Source organism: Sabethes cyaneus, chromosome 3 (assembly GCF_943734655.1).
Source record: "Sabethes cyaneus chromosome 3, idSabCyanKW18_F2, whole genome shotgun sequence".
Classification (NCBI taxonomy): domain Eukaryota; kingdom Metazoa; phylum Arthropoda; class Insecta; order Diptera; family Culicidae; genus Sabethes; species Sabethes cyaneus.
The window spans coordinates 119,667,846-119,688,770 of record NC_071355.1 but is presented as its reverse complement, the minus strand read 5'-3'; the positions used below and the strand labels follow the sequence as shown (position 1 = coordinate 119,688,770).

Sequence of the window (20,925 nt, the reverse complement as noted above, 5' to 3'; positions counted from 1 at the left end):
AGGGAGACAAAACAGAGAGATTTATCTGGCGTGCCATAAAATTTTCTAGGTTAGCTCGATTTCTTATCATCTCAGGTTTCGCACCATCATCCTTTTTTGCAAATACCATCCCACCTTTACCAGTCCAAATATATTTTATGTTAAGTTTTTCTTGTGATTCCCGAAGTTCTTTTATGATTTCTAACGAAAGCGGAGTTAATTCGTCGCGAATCGAAATAGTGCTAGCTTTCCCATTCAGTAAAAGTGAAGGGTCAATCGATGTTGAAAGCCCTATAGCCTTTTTTTACTAAGTACCTCTTCTTTAGCTTCTGCATTTTTAAAAACAATTCTGATCGGGACTAAAGGATTTCCAGATTTGATACTTGTAAAGATTCTATTGGAAGATGCTATTGAATCAGTACCTGTCGACGCACCAAGAAAAGTCAAAGTTTTTTGCACAAGCTCGGAGGTATTTTCATTGGGCGCAGATGGGACGCCAAACAGCATTACGTTGTTACAAGTAGCCAATTTATTGGTTTTATCGACGTTTGATTCGAGTTTACGGACGACGTCAGTGAGTGTTGAATTTGATTTTTTAAGCGCATTTACCTCATGTTTCAACAGCTCATTCTCAGCCCTCAGTTCCGAAAAATCGGCTACGATATCATCAAACTTGGAAGATAAAAATTCCTGAGAGGCTTCAATTGCGGACGTGATAAGTTTCACCTCTTTTCTAATCCCTTCCATTTCGAAAGCTACAGCATTTTTCAGTTCAGTAGCAAGTGCCGAAACCATGGACTGATTGTTGTGCTTCATTTCCATAATTCGTTGGTACGTAACTGAACAATCCGCTGAGCAAAAATAGGGTGATTCTTTCATACGTCTAACTGCATTACCAATTATATTGCGGCATTTAAAATGTGCACTAGAAAAGCAATACAAACATGTCAAAACTTTATTAGGATCAACCTCCTGCCTTTTACACTCCACGCAATAAATTTCTTCTTCAGCCATCATCATCCAAAAGTATGAGAAAAAAAAATGTATATGAATAAACCAGTAGCATAAAAAGACAGGTTAAGCTAAATCGATCAATGAACGAGCAGATTCGTACAGCAGTATAGCATGGTTTCGATTGTAAATGAGTGCGTTAGCGCGAAATACGGATGCTGTTTGTCGGGCATACTCTGTCTACTCGGTGAAAAGTGCCATTGCAGTAGAAATGCGTGAATAACAAGAGAAAAAAAAACATACCTTGTGCGTTAAACATGTGTTTAAACTTACAATCTCCGTACTATCATGCCATGCAGGCTGCGATTCAGCGCTCTACGTTGTTGCTGTAATAATCAAAACATTCAGGCATACGTTACTTCCTTAACTATCGTGTCGTTCTATCTAGGGCTTGCACAGCTTGCATTCGATCTATAGGGTGTATAGCCGCACACAGCTAGAAGTCCACTCAGAGAGCGCAACATACAGATGGTCACCTAGTAGCACTTTGCTGCGTGTGCTGAGCGACAGAAATCGGGTACGCAAATCACTTTAAGCAGGTTTTGCTCAGGCTGTATCGGCAATGGTAGTAGACGGATTGCACCCGAACTATTAGATGTATAGCTGCGTGCAACCGCCAGAACACCGTTGCAAATATAGACACTGCAGAAGCTGTCGTAAGGAAGAGCGTGCCGAGTAATGCTACTAAAGCACCTCAGTACTCATTCACACTACTCGTGCCAAAGCTGTGTTTTCCACACAAACGCACGAAATTATACTCGAACTATTTGATGTATAGCCGTGTATAAAACGAGTTCGCCTGATCGAGAAAGAGAGCACCACTCACGCTTACTCAACCATCAGTTACATACATAGCTACACTCAATTCATTCACCACTCTCGCAAAAGCTCTACTCAGACAGAACAGTTTCAAATTGCATCCAAACTATTGGGTGTATAGCTGTATACAAAGATGTTGATCTACAGAGGAGCCACACTACAGTAAATATGCAACCACGGTACACCAACTGAGTGATCGACGGTATTACTAAAGCACATTAGCCTGAAAGCTTCTGCAATATAGTTCGCAACTGATGATCAACAGTCCCTTTCTAGCACAATAGCAGGTATATTCTAACACACTGTAATTTTATTTTTAGTACAAAGTAAGCACAACCACTGCTGCAAGGCGATAAGGTTTTTTTTGTGTGACTATAGACACAATAATCCCACAAAGAGCATTCGTTTCATTTAAGATTTTGTAACTTATATGCACTAGAAACACTACACTTCATGAGATATAGAAGGTTTAGCACTAAAATATCACCACTATAATACTACTTGTATGAACCCACTATTCAAAAAACAATTATTTTTTTTGAAAAAAACTAGAGCCTTTGAAAGGCGCGTATCAACGGTAACCGCGCTGCCAGAAAACCTGAACAAATAAATAAATCAACTTTGGCTATATGCTATGCTTACTCTGCTACACAGCCGTGTTTCCTTGTAAGACAACAGTTGCGAACAAATTCTTGCAGTACTTATATGGATACAATCTGGCAAAAGGAACGGATTATCGCTCACTTTTCTATGACGTTTCACACTTTCAGGACATCAATTTCACTAGATTCAGACAAGATTCAATGTTGAAAAATAAACTCGGTTGAAAGAAGGGGGTGGTTTTATGCTTTAACCCTTTATAAGGCAGTGGCAACTATATTGCCACCAACAAAAATTTTTTATTTTGCTTCTATAATTATATTGATGTCATAATAGACACAAAACAAATATTTTTCGATGGTGGCAATATAATTGCCACGGCCTTATAAAGGGTTAACAAAATTGTTTTGTTTCAGGACATCAAATTGGACTAGGTTAAATGTTCAAACCATAACATCGGTTGTAGAAGAGGGGTGGTTTTGCACTCTGACGTTTGCATTTTTTGATTTTTCGGAATGACACCCTATCCCAACTTTACCGTAAGACGTAGTCCTCCGTTAAATATTTTAGTAGAAAATGAGTTCTTGCGTTATGACACTTGCGTCCTCGTCCAAACCTCGTTGTGTTCTTGCGTCCAACACATTAGGAAAATTTCATTCCAATCAAAAATAGGCGAGTCCGTTTGGCTAGTTGTACTGCAATTGCTCAGTAGTAAAAAAATTAAAAATCTTACCTTCTGATATCCATGGACCAACACAATTCCAAGATTAGTCGGAGTTAATGTGCGGTTTCCGCCAATAGTTACATAGTTTCTCTGACAGATATTGTTTATGTGAACAGGAATAGATGCATCTGTACCAATTCCATGCTTTTCCATAAGAGAGATTAGCTCGGACTCTGTCAAATAGTCAGGCGGACTAGTTTGGCTTTCAACAAGTCGTACCTCCTTAATTTTAACTTTTTCATTTGCCGAAAAGAGAGTTATTATTTCATTTTTTTGGAACGCAAACCATGTCATTACTTTTGTGAAACCAGGTTCCATTAAAACAGTTGATGTATTAGTGAAATATTCATCACCTATCGTGAATTTAGTAATTGTTGAACGATACTTAAGATCACGAGAAACTGTTCCAAGAAAATGTCGGCAAATATAATTATACAATCGCCAGGTATCACCTTCTAATTCATTACCAGAAGCTAATTTCATTGGTGTGATTGGCGGATGATCACCAACGTCGATTCCATTTCTTGGAGTATTCATATCATGAAGAATCTCGCAAGCCTCTGCGCCGAAGTCAGTTGAGGTTTGAAGAATCCTAACAACTTCACTACAATGAAATAAACAGATTTTTGACATTTTGTAAGAGTTATAAGTGGTGTATCTTGTCCGCGATTGTGACTAGTGATTTATGTATTCATTTAGTAAAAATAAACACAATTATATCTGAGAATGGTAATATAGTCTTACATTTAAACTTCGTATCGATATCTATCGCGACCCTTAGACCCGCGCGCACCGCAAATCAATTCTTGAGATTAAATTAAATTTTGTAGGATACAAAATCTACAGGAAAATATATCTTATCTTATCTTATCTCACACTAACGCAGCCAATACTTGAAGGCATCCTGGAAAATGCCGATTGCTTAAATCGGTCATTTTTCTTGTCAACGGCCAGGCCAACTGCGCAGCATGTACCGCAGAGAGAATTCCAAAGAATTAAGTGGAATTAAAAATGATACTTAATTCCATTCAACTCATTGAAATCAAGGGGAAGGAAGAAAGCGTGGACCTCCCGTACCAAACGCTTCCCTTGAAGATATTGATTAATTTACAGATTACAAATTGTAGTCGTTGGGAGTATCTTTGCTAATAATGGTTAAGTGATACTCCGGACCCTCGGGGATGAACTTATGGCATTAACCATAGTCTGGCTGCAATAGGCCAAGGTTATAGCGCCTTTTTTTCGCTCTCTGAAAATTGAAAAATTCCGTCTACCTGGCATCATTTTAATTACTTAGTAAAAGAATAAAATTTAGAAATAATAAAATATATGAATGCAGGAAAATCAAATAGATAAACGAGTGAAGTTATGAAACGACCTCACCGGCATTTGTTTCTTCGTCCATTCCATTAAATCCCGCCACTGAACAGCATTTTCGATTAAACTTGAAACAGTTTAAAGTCCTATTCGAAAGCTAGGTTTTGGGTGCCTCCGGGGCAGAACTTCATAAACCGCAAAAGTCACTACCGTATGCACAAGCGTAAATTCGGACCGCTTCCAGTAACAGTTGCCTCCAGTAATTCCGTCTGCATCCAAACATGTAACTTGTTTGTCACTATCTTCAAGGCACATGCTAATTCTATATCTGCTGCCGCTGGCCGAAAAACTAATCTGTTTGATTATTTTAACAACTAATCTGCTTGATTATTTCCAACTTCCCAATTCGTACGGAACCGATAATTCGTTTTATTAAATATTGTTTTACAAACTGTAAGAAAAATTTTGACAGCGAAAAATTTTGCTGCCGTCCACACGCGCTGTTTACTGCGATCCCAAAATCTACAGGAAAATATATGATTAAAAACAGAAGCGTAGAATATTTCTCTATTTAACCCCTCTACGGTCTACATCATTTTTAGCTCCGCAAAATTCACTAAAATGGCCGTTTTTGTTTTTGCTTAGGTCCAACTTAGGGTCGCTCTAGTTCCAATCGAACAGCTGTTAAAACGTTTGTTTTTTCACTCAGGTTGAACTTAGTTTCGCTCTGGGTTGAACTTTTCAGACGATGGGTTCGCTCTGGGTATTTTTACAGTTTCAACCCCGCCATGAGCAATACACTGACAACCTGAAAACGTTTGTTCATTCTCCCGAAAATGTTTGTTTATTCAGTGGTCGAGTTGGAACTAACCCAGGGTAAAAAACAAAAACGCTATTATTTATCTTTCAATATCTCTTTATACCAAATTTGGAAATTTTTCCGAAAATATTTTTTATTTTCATAATATCTATAGATAATGGCCATACGACCTATGGCCCCGGAGTTCCTTGGGGGACCGTGACATGGCTTTTTTAGATAAAGTTACCAAATATTTAAAAGGGACTAACTGGGTATCCATACAAAGAATGCCCCCAAACCTAATTACATTATGGAATGATTCAAACAAAGTACTTGGCCTGGGGAGCATTTTGGCAAATTTTCAGATCATTAGACGCCATTTTGAATCAATTATGCCGGCTAGACTAGAGTGAATTTCATTTTTCGCAGTTCACTCCGAAACCAATTATCATAAAAATCTGAACACACAGATGTTGTGCTTACTTCAGAACACATTTCCATTGTTTTTTGGAAATTTTCCGATGCGAAAATCACAGTAAAAAAATCGAAAAAGTTTTCAAGAGCATATTTTTCAGTGTTCCAAAGATGGCGCCGCTTATTTCTTTTTCATCAAAAAATTGTTCAATCAAATGTATAAATAATATTTTTTTTAGATTTTTAGAAAATGAGGATGGCGGTCAAATTTTCTTTTGAAAGCTCAATATTAAAATTGCTCTTATATGTAGTTCAAGAATACTAAAGGTTACTAAACCAACACACTTCTTACACTATTGGTAATTTATGATGCCTGACAAAGTGACTTTTAAATAAGAATTTTGCATAATTTTTACAATTTTACAGTAAAAAACCCGATTTAATCCACCTAGTGGTGAAAGGAACCTTTGTTATACGGTCTTCATCTACGTTAACGTTGCGTAGAGCCTTTGTTTACATAATTATTTTTGGAAATTGAACAGGTTTACAAAATTTGAACAACATAGGTGCACTTAATAATTTTAATAGATGCTTTTTCCATGAAATTGCTGAGTAAGTACTGAGTAAGAGTTTTACTAAATTGGGTATTTTAATTTTCCCAACAAAGTGGATTTTTCTATCTTATTTGATAGCCCGTCGTTTCCTGAATCTAACAGTTCTTTTTTTATTTCAATTAAGTCAATATTCCATGAAAAAATTAATAAAAATCAAAACTAGAATGATTTGCTGTTTGACAGATATCAACCAAGCCGATTGATTGACTTGATGTCAGAAGTTCTTTCCCTCTCTTCTATCTTTCTGATAGAGCTTTTCATTTTAACCGAGCTTTTAAAGCTCTCATTTGAAACCTGTATCGCTCGATGACCATAGTGTATCTATTCACTGTGTTGTCTAAGGCGAGCTAAAAAGAAAAGTGGTTTACTTATAAGCTATCGTCTTATTCCAAAATTTTTTTTCAAATATAAAAAAAAATGTTTTTTCATTACCTCCATTGGTCAAATTCGGAAAAGTCTTCATGTAGCGATTGAATGGCATCATATCTTGTCAGAATATGCGGAAATGTATATACCACTAAAATACCCAATTGAGTAAGTGCAAGTAATAGTAAGTTGTAAGAGGAAATATTACTTTTTAATATATACATTGCGTAGAAAAGGTCTAGTTTATAGGCTTTTGAACTATGCATAATTTCTTGTAATGGCATTCTATTTGACTCAATAAAGTTTTCTTGAATAAATTTCATCTATTTTTATTAACCTTCGGTTACTCACGCTGTTGTATTTTGTACAACACGTGTATGTTTTTGAATGCCATACTGTTATAAAATTACAAAATGATGTTTTACTAACGTATATTCTTCAATAAACTTGTTACTAGCAAAATGCCACAATTATTCAATGGATTAATACTTTAATTGTTAGAAAAATAGATCAGCAAAAACTGACATCACAGAAACGAAGCAATGAGTATGTGAGGCCGCAATTGGCCCCACCTGGAATTTTCTTAGCAAAACTATCAGCAAATAAAAAATGTTTTAAATGTATCCGTCTGTCGATAGTCGGGTAATTCGGGATCAAAATTAGGGTATTTTTTATAATCAAAGTTCTACAGTTCCCACACAAGCAAAGTTGTGTATTTTTAGTATTTGTACAACATGAAAAAGTCATACAACAATTACAAAACGAGCTAAAATGGAAAAACTGATTTTACAAATTCATGTAAAAGAAATTAGATTTTTCTATCTTTGCTGAAGAGATAGAAGGTTACTGTCTTCAGCAAAGTTTCTTGTAATAATATGCTTTGACCATGTCCGATCACGGACAATTTTATGGTTAAAAACACGACGAAACGATGACACTAGAGACCTCCGTGGAGCAATCTCTATACCGGCCAGCAGACGATTTTGCGGTTGAAAATCTCCGCACAGCGACGATAGGAAAGTAGCTCGAATATAGCGGGTGGACTGTAAACCCAGTGAGAAATATTTTACTCTTCTTTACTATTCGTCCTTTATTGCTACCTTTACAACGTTTGAAAATACACTGAATGCTGAGTGCGATAACGACACTGTATTTATAACAAATTTCTTAATCTAGAATGTTCGCTGCTTTCTGATTGGCCCACCAATCAGCGTCGCGCAAACCACCATCAGCCAGAGAAATGAAAAGGTGTGTGTACGTGTTAGCGCGTGTAAATGCCAAGGTATAACAAAAAATGAATATGCATGACTGTACATGATGATTCGAGAAAGTTCGCGGATTGCTTTGGTTTCGTTAGCGTTCAACATACTCGTTCGCTCGCATGATAGCGAACATTCTCCCGCGGGCGGAGTTCAAACCTACTGAGTTTCAATTGGAAGTGGAGCAAGCTTAGACACCGGGCGACGATAAACTCCAGTGGATGTTTTGACTTTGGCGACTCTAACTGTTGAATTCGATCCTGTATAAACCTCAACTATTTTCCCAAGTTTCCATGCTTGTGGTGGTAAATTATCTTCCTTGAGGAGCACGATAGTTCCCGGCATGATGTTTTCCGTCTTCTTAGTCCACTTCTGCCTTGATTGCAGCGTGTTCAAGTATTCTCTGGACCATCTCTTCCAGAAATGATCCCGCATTTGCTGTAGCAGCTGCCAACGTGACAAACGGTTCAGATTTGTATCTTCCAGTGTGGGCTCCGGTATTGCGACAAGAGGACGACTGATAAGAAAATATCCGGGTGTGATAGTTTCTGGCTCATCAGGATCGGTAGAGTGTGCAAAGAGTGGGCGTGAATTCAGGATAGCTTCTATTTGTGTTAATATGGTATAATACTCTTCGTACGTTAGAATGGTGTTTTGCAAAACCTTTTTTAGATGCGTTTTCATGCTCTTGACTCCAGCCTCCCATAATCCTCCGAAATTTGGGGCTCTGGGTGGGATTAATTTCCAGCAAATCTCCTTTGTCTGACAGAAATCGTTTAGTTTCTCCTTCATTTGATCGCTCTTGAAAAGTAGGTATAGCTCGTGCAGCTCGGATTTGGAACCGATAAAGTTAGTACCATTATCTGGATGGATTTCTTCAACAAGTCCTCGTCGCGCCACAAAACGACGAAGGGCAGCTATAAATGCCTCCGACGATAAGTCAGAGCTCTAAATGTATGGCCTTTGTAGTCATACAAACAAATAGTGCAATATACGCCTTCACATGAACGGATTTTCGAGTTCCCTGACGTATTAGAACAGGACCAGCAAAATCAACACCGCTTTTGGAAAACGGAGCGCTTGGTACGACGCGTACCTCCGGTAAGTCACCCATAAACGGTTGATTGATTCTAGGATTCGTACGGAAACAAACTACACAGCGACGGATAACCTTTTTCACTATTGAACGTAGTCTCAGAAGCCAATACCTCTGACGGATAATCGATATCAAACCAGATGGTCCTATATGCAAGTGTTCTTCATGCAAACAACGTATGAATAGTTCAGTAATGGGATTGCGGTCGGGTAAAATTATTTGATGCTTAGTATAGAAAGGTAAACGCGAATTTTTCAGTCTTCCTCCGACTCTGATTAGGCCATTTTCTATTACCGGATCCAGACTAGAAAGGCGAGGTGCCGGTTTTCCATTCAACAAGCAACGGATATCCTCTAGAAGTTCAACCATTTGAACATACATGTGATTGTTAACACAGTCATGGAATTTTTCAATTCTTCAATTGTTAAATATTTCGAAACAACTCTGGACTGAACTGTTTTCATTCTTGCGTTGTTTACGAATCGAAACAGATATCCAACGATTCTCTGTAATTTACGAAATGAGCTGAAGGCAGTCATAAACTCAAGAAGTGTTAGTGGAGTTATGGAATGCACATATACAGCAGGTTTCCAATCCGGCAACTCACTATCTCGTATGATTTCTATCTCTTTAGTTTTATATTCCTGAATAGAAAGAAATGGTGGTCCATTCCACCACAACGTATTTGTTGATAGCTGTTCAGGTAGTGCGCCACGGGATACAATATCGGCAGGATTTTCATCAGATCGTACATATTTCCATTGGGTTGCATTGGTTGTGCTAACGATTTGTATTACACGGTTACGTACAAACTGCTCTAACTGATTAGCAGGTTTTTGAAGCCAGGCAATAACTATTTGGCTGTCTGACCATAATGTTATATTACGAAAATCCATTCGGATTGCTCTGACAACCTTAAAAATTAATCGGGTGAGTAGAACAGTAGCACAAAGTTCAAGTCATGGTATTGTTAATGGTTTAATTGGTGCAACCTTCGACTTACTGCAAATTAAAGCTACCCTCACACGATTTTCAGACATCGTCCGAAGATATATACAAGCTCCATAAGCTAGCTGTGATGCATCAGCGAAACCATGTAGTTCATAGTATAACACATCCTTTGATGCAACGTGTCGTGGGATTCTCATTAAATTAATATGTTTTAGCGTATTTCGAAATATAAGCCAGGCCTTTAACAAATCTGCCTCCAACGGGTCATCCCAGTTTAGCTTACTCTGCCACATCTGTTGCATAATAATTTTTGCAAGCACAACAACAGGAGACACTAAGCCTAGTGGATCAAAAATCTTGGCGATCTCCGAAAGGACTAAATGTTTTGTTGGAGCTTTCGTAAATGTGTTGTCGATTTGAGAGCGGAATACAAATACATCATCCTTGGGGTCCCAAAGCAAACCTAGTGTTTTAATGACTTCGTTAATATTGGCATCCTCGAATGTGAGGAATTGTCCTCTATCCTTGATTGGGATGGGTTCTGAAATAGTTTCATTGTTTGCACACCATTTGTGAATATGAACCCCTCCATTATTCAGCAATTGCATCAGCTCTAGCTGGCAGCGTATTGCCTCATCAATAGTGTCCGCTCCTGACAGGACATCATCAACATAAAAATCTTCTAATACGATTTTTGCAGCAGTTGGATATTTTTCACCTTCATCGAGTGCGAGTTGCTGTAAGGTTCGAGTTGCAATATACGGTGCAGTGGAAGTACCGTATGTTACAGTTGTCAATTCTAAGATCTCCAATGGATCCTTGGGATTTTCTCTCCAGAAAATCCGTTGCAGTGAAGTTTGAGTTTCATCAATACGAATCTGACGGTACATTTTTGAAATGTCGGCAGTGTAAGCATAACGGTGCTTTCGAAATCGCAATATAATAGAAAAGAGATCATCTTGGACGACTGGTCCAGTCAACAATATATCATTCAAGGAAAGACCACTAGATTTGGAGGATGCATCAAAGACAACTCTGAGTTTAGTTGTAGAACTGGTTGGTTTAAGAACCGCATGGTGGGGAAGATAATAGGTCAGCCTGTCTGACAAATCATCGCATTCGGTTACGCTTTTGCAATGATTGAGAGCCTTATATTCATTGATAAAAATCGTATATAAAACCTTCATTTCAGGGTTTTTCTGGAGACGCTTTTCTAACATTAGAAATCGACGAAGGGCTAAGGACCGATTATTACACAATCCGTCAGTAGAAGACTTCAAAGGTAAATGCACAATGTAACGTCCACTCTCGTCTCGACGAGTAGTGGCAGCAAAGACAGCTTCACAATCTTTTTCATCATTGGTTAATAAAGCGGGAAGATCAGCTGATTCAACAGACCAGAATCTTTCAATTGATTTCTTAAGAGGATCAAGGGAACCGGTATAGCAATATTGTGAATCGCAAATTGGATTAACATCCTTCACAGCTCCGGCGACAACCCATCCTAAACGAGTTTCTTGTAAAATCGGAAGATTTTCAGATATTTTTAGCTGTCCTGGTAGCAACAACTTGAAGAAAAGATTTATTCCAATTAACAAATCGATTGCCCCAGGGATATTAAACGATGGGTCGGCGAGTTTGATTCCGGACCGCAAGCTCCAAGATGACACAGCAAATTTACATGAAGGCATTTGGCTAGTGACTTGTTTGGTGACAAAACACTCTAGTTGTTCTTGGAAATCAGAATAACAGGATCGAATTTGCAACTTCACCATTTCAGTCAAGGTAGATTTCATTCCGTTGGCTCCAACAATTTCAACGTTAGTTGGAATACGGGGAAGATTTAGTTCGTCAACGAGAGTACGAGAAACAAGATGTGTTTGCGACCCGCAATCTAAGAAAACGCGGCAGGTTTGAAACTGATTATTATCATTCAGCACCCTAACTACAGCCGTCATTAAAAGACTGTTAGTGAAATGCGGAGCATGATTTACGGAACAAGTATTTGTAACCTTAGCAAGTGATTCGGCATTCGATTGCCTTTCACTGGATTCAGATTGTAGCTTCCCTACATCAAGTACAGGTTGAAGATTAGCAGATTTATCAACATGGAGTAATGTATGGTGTTTACCTTGGCATTTGAAACATGTTCGATTAGATGTACAAGAACTGCTTTGGTGCCCTTTTCGCAAGCAGTTAAAACACGCTTTCAATTCTCTTACCTTGGCTTGACGATGCTGAATGGTCATAGCTCGAAAAACTTCACACTTGTAGATTGGGTGGTTATCTTTGCAGAAATCACACGACGGGTCATGTTTCCCAGTGACAGCAAACGTCTTCGTTGAAATGTTTCTCAGAGAGGGTGTTGGATACTTAGCAGGAACAGATGACTTCTGGTGAACAGCAGACTTCGATGATTCTTCACACCGCGCGAGTATACAGCAACGCTTTTTCAAGAACTCTAGCGTCTCGTCGTAGCTCGGTAGATGTTTGTGTGGTATGGATGATTCCCACTCCTTACGAGTATCCTTGTCCAAAGCGGTAGATATTAGATTCACCACAAATCGTTCAGAGACTCCAATCAACTCTTCCTTCATTAGGTTGAGTCCATCGACGTGCCTGGTTACCTCGTCAATCAGCTCACGTAAATCCTTACTGTTTTCGCGGCTTATCTTTTTCAGATTCAGTAAGGCTTGAATGTGGGTGTCAACAATTAAACGTTTGTTTTCGAAACGCTCCTCCAGAATTTCCCACGCATGTTTGTAATTGTTGTCGTTCAACGTCTTGGCATCAATAACGCCCGCAGCAGCTCCAATCAACGATTTATCCAGGTGGTAAAGCTTAATTGCATCTGAATCGGTCGATGTTCTCATTCCGTCTTGGAACATCGCCTTAAAACGTGGCCAGTTCTCAGCCAGTTTACCTTCGAAAGTTGGAACCGGTGCTTTTAAAGGTTGCTGCTGCACAATGATGTGTGGCGTTGGCGAAGGCAGAATCGCAGGTGGCAAATTAGGAGCACCAACGGTTTGTAGTGGTTGAATCATGCTTTCAACCAACACACTAGTTTCGGTATGATGCATCTCAAAGGCGAGGTATGTTTGATCCTGCTCATCAGCCTTTTCTGCAGGACACAATCCTATGATTTGATGATGCAAACCCAAATATTCTTGAAAGTGATTCTCTAAATTACGAGCGTAGATTTTTAACTGCGCCAAATCCAGTCGAATGGCAGCAGCTCCAGCAGCGTCTTCAACAGCCTTCCGAATACGTGTGACCTTCGCCTTCGCTTGGCCACGCAAATGAACGAGCACCTTCAGGTCCGCCATTCTTTCCTTATGGTCTTCCTTCACAGGTGTGTGTTGGATCGGCATCATTCGAACACTAATACCTTCCTTTATCCTGTTTTTCAACACAAAAACACAAAGGTTTTATTACTTCACTTGATGCGGTTATAGGTTCTTAAATTTGTTGCTTCTCACGATAGTTTTTACTTTTGTCTTTACAACGTAAATACACGGTGTGATTGTATATTCACTCTTCATACGCGAAAGTGCAGCCCTTTGCATGCACAAATACACGACACGACGAGTCCGATATAACAAGCGTGCACGAAACTTCTAAAATGCAGCCCTTTGCTTGCACAAATACACGGCACGACGAATAAAATACGACTTAACACGAAACGATAATGCAGCTTGTGTTTGCACGATAGGGTAAACTGTACGTGTGCGAAAGTTCGAGAAGCCACCTTTTGTCTTCCCTTGCTTGCTCGCGGCCACGTGCAACACACACCTACACGGCACGACTGTACGCTCACCGCGCGGGAGCGAGAGTTCTAGAAGGCACCTTTTGTCTTCTTGCTTGCTTGTGGCAACGTGCCACACACACACGGCGGAACTATACGCTCACTACGCGATCGCGAAAGTTCAAGAAGCCACCTTTTGTCTTCCCTTGCTTGTTCGCGACCACGTGCAACACACACAACACGACGCGATTATACGCGAAAATTTAAGAAGGCACCTTTTGCCTTTCTTTACTCAAGGTGGCAACAAAGCGACGATCCAAAGCAACGGATTGCTCGGTTGAGCAGCAGCGAATCGCTCAGCAACAGCGCGGCTTCGACTATCCGGTTCGAAGGACCAAAAAATGTGTCCGATCACGGACAATTTTATGGTTAAAAACACGACGAAACGATGACACTAGAGACCTCCGTGGAGCAATCTCTATACCGGCCAGCAGACGATTTTGCGGTTGAAAATCTCCGCACAGCGACGATAGGAAAGTAGCTCGAATATAGCGGGTGGACTGTAAACCCAGTGAGAAATATTTTACTCTTCTTTACTATTCGTCCTTTATTGCTACCTTTACAACGTTTGAAAATACACTGAATGCTGAGTGCGATAACGACACTGTATTTATAACAAATTTCTTAATCTAGAATGTTCGCTGCTTTCTGATTGGCCCACCAATCAGCGTCGCGCAAACCACCATCAGCCAGAGAAATGAAAAGGTGTGTGTACGTGTTAGCGCGTGTAAATGCCAAGGTATAACAAAAAATGAATATGCATGACTGTACATGATGATTCGAGAAAGTTCGCGGATTGCTTTGGTTTCGTTAGCGTTCAACATACTCGTTCGCTCGCATGATAGCGAACAGACCAAACTCGTGACTTTGGTCATGACCTTGAAATGCGGTCATGCATATATTAATATTTTTTTGAAACGATGATTCTACAATTGATGAAGGGACGGTAAGGGAAAGTAATGAAGGATTTTTTTTTCGGGAATGAAGGGGAAGGGTGGAAAGGAAGGGGGGGGTCTCTGATTACAGCTTGGTTCGACCCATGCACCTTCCAGCATTGGACAAAAGATAGGAGTCACAACTACAACTTGTTAAGCATAGCTACCTATTACCCCCCCTTCCTTTCCACCCTTCATTCCCGAAAAAAAATCCTTCTTCATTACTTTCCCTTACCGTCCCTTCATCAATTGTAGAATCATCGTTTCAAAAAAATATTAATAATATGCTTTTAAACTTTACAGAACACATCAATGTATAATATATTGAAACTGAAATAAAATATTTTTAACCTTTGCTATATTATAACAAAGATTTAGGAATTGGTCGAAAAACACGAAATTGATCCGAGGCCCGGAGGGCCGAGCCACATATACCAATCGACAGGGTTCGACGAACTGAGCAATGTCTGTGTGTGCGTGTTTTTTTAACGAGTAGGGAAATCTGCTATCAGACACCTGAGAAGACAACTCAGGGAGTGAGGTTTGGTATCCCGACCCCCCTACTGGGGCGTGAGGATCCAGACCCACTAAAACCCTACTCGAGTCTCCAGCCTTAATCCACCTGGCACTACCTTATCGGTATTACTTCAGGGAGGGGCTATTGTGCTTAACGCACACTCTTAGATAACTACTGGACTATGGTAGTTAGGCTGTTTATTCGCCGTTGATCGGCTTTCCAGCGGTTTTGTAGCTCAAGTACGATCTGGGTAGCAGCCGCATTGACTGCTCCCTAGACGTCTGAGCTAGAGTTATCCGGAGTAGTGTCCTGTCCGCTCACTGCCATCATGTTGCTTCTCGCGCCCGCGAAACGAGGGCATATGAAGAAAGCATGTTCTGCAGTTTCCTCAACGTCCGAGACATGCGGGGGACTCCGCCTGCCCAAACTTGTGCAGATACTGTCTAAAACAACCATGCCCTGACAGAATTTGTGTCAGGTGGAAGTTGACTTCGCCGTGGTGCCTGTTGACCCACCCGGATAGTTTCGAGATAAGTCGATATGTCCACCGGTCTTTTGTGGAGTTAGACCATGCCCGCTGCCATGTGATCATCGAGGCCGATCTTGTGGTACTCCGTATGCCTCTAGTTCCACGTTGGTTGAAGCACTCTACGTCCTCGCTGATGATGATACCAATAGGCATCCCAAGTAACAATCCAATAGCAAATTGGTCTTATTCATTTCTTATAGTAGTTTTATCAGAGCATTTCAAAGTCTGTTAGGTTTTATAATGTTTTTCCTCAAGTGAATTTTATCTTATTTGACTAACATTTCTGAAGTATGACTGAAGGAGACTTGAAGAATCACCCATAAAACTAAATTATCAATAAGTGTAATTCACCTTATAAGGGGTTTTAAAGGATACTTCATTTTTGCTTATAAACGACGCTCCTTAAAACTTAACAATAGTTTTGACAAAAACTTATGACATTCTTCTGCAAGATTCGTTTATCTTTACAATACTGCCATAAAACTCTCTTAAAATCGTATATTCTTGAAAGAGAAATTATACGCTTGAATAAGAACATTCTAACGTAAACAACTAATCTGTCAAAATGGGCGTCTGAACCTGGAGAAAATTGAAGAGTACAGATCTTTAAAACGAAAATTAAGCGAAAATCTGTTTAAATATTTTGAAATCTCTTTCATATGAACAGATAGCGAAGTCACAAAACAATAAATATCTCAGGCCTAACTGAACTGGGGAAGGACAGTGCCGGTAATGATGCATTTGCCACAGGCGGTGCGGGTTTCCTCTAGAGCTTTTCGTATCAGATCAGAAGTCAGATGTCTTTGTATGGAAAATGTTTGAAGGCACTGAAGCAGTTGAAGCATAATTTTTACAAACAGTTGCACCGATTGTAAATTAAACGCTTGGAACTGACGTGCAGTCCAAACAGCACAAACAACACGTTACGTCGGTACTTCGTTGATGTTTTCTTTGTTTATACTAGAATGGTTACTTGCAAAAACTTGGTGCCCTCAAGTAATTCAAACAATTCTTATTCAAGCGCAACGTGTCTTCTTCAAGAATACAATAAGTATTGATGAACTTATCGCGCTTTTGGAAAATTTTTCTTTGTCTTGTGCAAGAAATGTTAGTCTAATAAGCGCTTTCGGGTTGATTTGGATAAAACCATTGAAAAAATGGCGAACAGGGCTATTTTGATTACTTTTGAAATTGTAGGCAATTGCATATGGGCGCTTATAAAGATGGTATTATGCAATACCATTAGTGATCTTATCTTTTTAAATAAATGTTTAGACATATAAAAGCCTTTTTGCCACAATTAGTTAAAAATTTGGTAGCTATCAACTTCTTCATGAAATTATTATTTTTTTTTATTAATTTAATTTTTCAATAATCTAGCAAAAATAACTGGCGCGTTAAAATTTTCTAACTTTCATGTCATAAAACATCGACAAACCGAGCGTGGCATCAAAAATTTCTCATTTATGAGCAACAAAGCAGCTGCTTCTATCACCATTTTTATTTTCAATTATACCCATTTCGTAATAGCAATATCTGTGAATGCTTATAGCTTATAGCTCTTGGTCAATTTAAAACATTTAAGGCTGTGAAAAGTGTATGATGTCTTGCAAGTGTTCTTTGAAGAGGCAACCATAAAATCATCAACACTTGTGGCGGTTTTCTTTTTGTTTCAAGCGACTCTTGGAAGTTATTATAAATAGATATCGATAAGAATTACAAGTTTTAAAAGGATCTTTGGAAATTTTCTTGAGAACCTTCTTTAGCGTGGGCCTCCCTCGCCTTATAAGGGTTTTATGGCAGTTTTATCGCAGTTTTGTAGAATTACAAGTTTTGAGATCGGTTTTAAGCAGCAGATGCTGGAAACCTCTTCAAGTGCACCTTAAAATTGAAATTGTTACTTGGGATCATACCCGCTAAGATGCAGATTGCGTCATGTGAAACTGTGCGATACGCACTCGCCACTCTTAAACACATGAGACGATAGGTGCTTTCCAGCTTGGCTAGATAGCTTTTGGTACCTAACGCCGATGACCACACCGGCCCGCCATACCCGAGTATGGACTGGACCACGTTGGCTAATAGCCTTCGCTTGCTGCCATATACCGCAGAGCTATTAGACATCATACGAGACAATGCCGAAATAGCTGTGGAAGCCTTCTTGCAGGCATAGTCGACATGGCTCCCGAACTTGAGCTTGTCGTCGACCATTACTCCAAAGAGTTTTAAGGACCGCGTTGACGAAATAGTGCAGTCCCCGACGCTGATATTTGCTTGCTGCACCGACTTGCGGTTGTTCACCACGATAACCTCCGTTTTATGATCAAACTGAACCATATTTGGCATGTGTGTATTTTTTGGAGGCATGAATTTTTTCTATGATGAATTGAGACCTTTTTAGGAGGGGGGGGGGGGGGTTCCCATACAAATGACATACAAATTTCCTCATGACTCGAGAACTAATCAAGCAAATGGAACAAAATATGACATGTGGGTGTTTTTGGAGACAAGAATGTTTCCTATGATGAATTGAAACCTCTCCCCGCTTCAGGAGGGGGGGTCCCATACAAATGAAATGCAAATATCCTCATAACTTGAGAAGTAATCAAGCAAATGGAACCAAATTTGGCATGTGAGGGGTGTTGCAGGCAGGAATATTTTAAATGATGGTTTGAGATCTCTCACCCCTGTGGTAGGGGGATAAGGACTTTCATACAAATAAAACAGAAATTTTTGCGTAACTCAAAAACTAATCGAACTCGAGAAATTTTAGACTCTTTCATAAAACATTAACCAAAAACTATCAATGGTAACATTAGATAATTCAGCGCGAGACGGCCACAGACCGCGAGTGTTGCCGGCGACCTGCCGTCGGAAGCGCCGGCCACCGCGGAGGACAGCCCCCGTAGAGATCATCGCTATCTAGGTTTATTTATTTTCCTGGATCCACTGACCTCTATTACTTTCCTTCACTTGGGTCACCCCTGCGAAATGGTTCTTTATACGAAAAGATTTTCCGTGAAATGGTACATCCCGCGTAAGGTTTTTCGCGAAATAGTATTCTGCGAAACTCTATATTCCGCGTTATGGTGTACCGAGAATTGGTGTTTTTTTTTCGGTTCGAGTCGCCAAGCAGTACGGTCGCATTTTAAATTCACTCCCGGTCGTGTTTTAGTTTGTTTGTTTTAATAACCGTCGCGAACGTTCACCGTGCTTAAGGTTTAAGTTTGGATAACACAGACCTGCGTAATAAATTTGAACTTAATTAATTTGATTGTGAAGTCAAGTGAAGTGAAGTGATAATGATCTGTGAAATTTGCCAATCAGATTCAACCACTGAAGAAGTTTTGTGGGTTTGCATTGGATGCAATCGTGGCTTTCATGCAGCATGTGTAGGTGTTTCGGTTCAGCGCGGCTCGTTACGAAGAAGAGAAAAAAAAATTATAGATCCGCTGTCATATATCCTGCCTTGCTGCAACACTTGCCAAGCGTTAATCACCTTAAATTTTGATATCAAAGCGCTGGTAAATCAACAATCCCAGCTGTGCGAAAATATAAACTCAAACACCGAGGTCGTTCATCGCACGAGTCAGCAAAATGAGCACATAATTCACGAAGCGATGGATCGTATTGAAGCGCTTCTCGGTGACGTGAAAAAAGAGCTGACGACGTATAGGAGTGCTGTTACTACCGGCCTAGTTAGTGGAATAAAAAACCACCTGACGTCATTGGACGATTTGGCAATGCAGACATCGAATAAAAATGAAGTATCTTCGATGCAATCGATGTCGTCAGGGATGTCGGAACTCAATGACGAAATTAAAAGACTTTCTACTGTGACGATTGATATGGCGGCTGAATCAACCATGCAGCATTACCCAACAATAGGGCTGGAAATTCTCGATGAGTTAAAGTCATTGTTAGCAAACCTCATAGCAATGCAAAATACTGTGCCACCGTCAATGGTATCTGACTCATTCCCCAGTTTGTCAACAGAATTAAACAATAACGAAAAAACTGATTCTTCAGGATGGCGATTTTTGGGTACGAAGAGGGTATGGAAAGCTAACTGGGAGGAATACGACGCACGTCAATTATGTCGTTTAAATCAGCAAAAGCAGGCAATAAATGCAAGACGCAGAAGGCAGCGTAGAGCAAGAAACAATAATACACACAATGTTTCTAATAATGTGGATAACGGTAACTCCAATCAGAATCACGCTTTTAACCATAACAACAATAACAGCAACAATAACAACTACAACAACAGAAGCAACAATAACTACAGATACAATAACAACAGGAGTAATAGAAACAACTACAATCGGAATAGCAGGAACAGTAACAACCGGAATAATAGAATCATCGGTAATAACAACAGGCATTACAATTATAACAATAACAACAACAACATCAACAACAACAACAACAACAATAACATCAACAACAACAACAACAACAGCAGCAACAACAACAACAACAACAACTACAGGACTGGTAATCGTAATAACAGAAGGAACCACGAACCCAGTAATAGTAGAAACCATTACATTGACCAACGTAACTCTAATTTCATGGGCATTCAAAACCGAAACATGTGGCTGCCACCTGATAGAGAGCTTCTTGCGGCAGCGAAAGACCAGTTTTCCAGGCCGCCAGCTAACTATCATCGGTCAATACAATTCCAGAGAGGTGAAATTTTAAACCCGTATCCACCTAATGAATTACCGTCGCGCTCTTATAATCTTATGGACCCAAGGAATTCTCTACCTACAGCATGTGAGGCATGCTCCTGCCGACATTCGTGTTTTACGAACATCCGACGCACTCCCTAGAGGAAGATTTAACACCATCTGGCGTGAACTCAGTAGTACAATCAAAATCAGAAACAGAAATTGTAGTGTACTGTCAAAACCTCAACCGCATGAGAGGTTCGTCTAAGATTAGACATATTTGTAATAAAATTTTAAGTTGTTCCTTTCCAATAATTTTGGCGAATGAAACTAGTTGGGATGAAAGTGTTAGAAGTGAAGAAGTTTTTGGAAATGCTTATAAGGTTTACAGAGATGACCGAAACTTTCAGGTTTCTGAAAAGAAGTCCGGTGGTGGTATTTTAATTGCTGTCTCAACTAAACTTAATTCCGACATTATTATTACCACGAAATTCAAAGAATTTGAGTATATATGGGT

General features: G+C 39.6%; 1 protein-coding gene across 2 annotated transcripts in view; it reads right to left on the bottom strand.

The window, feature by feature from the left end:
- LOC128739789 (DNA topoisomerase 3-beta) overlaps window positions 1-20,925 on the bottom strand; it is a 169,458-nt gene that overhangs the window by 102,903 nt on the left and 45,630 nt on the right. For both annotated transcript variants that reach the window (XR_008412189.1, XM_053835292.1), the window contains exon 5: window positions 3,143-3,737. Coding sequence is in view for 1 of the 2 variants with exons in the window: in XM_053835292.1 (XP_053691267.1) it covers window positions 3,143-3,737 (595 nt within the window). In the remaining variant the exon portion in view is untranslated. The remainder of the gene's footprint in view (window positions 1-3,142; window positions 3,738-20,925) is intronic.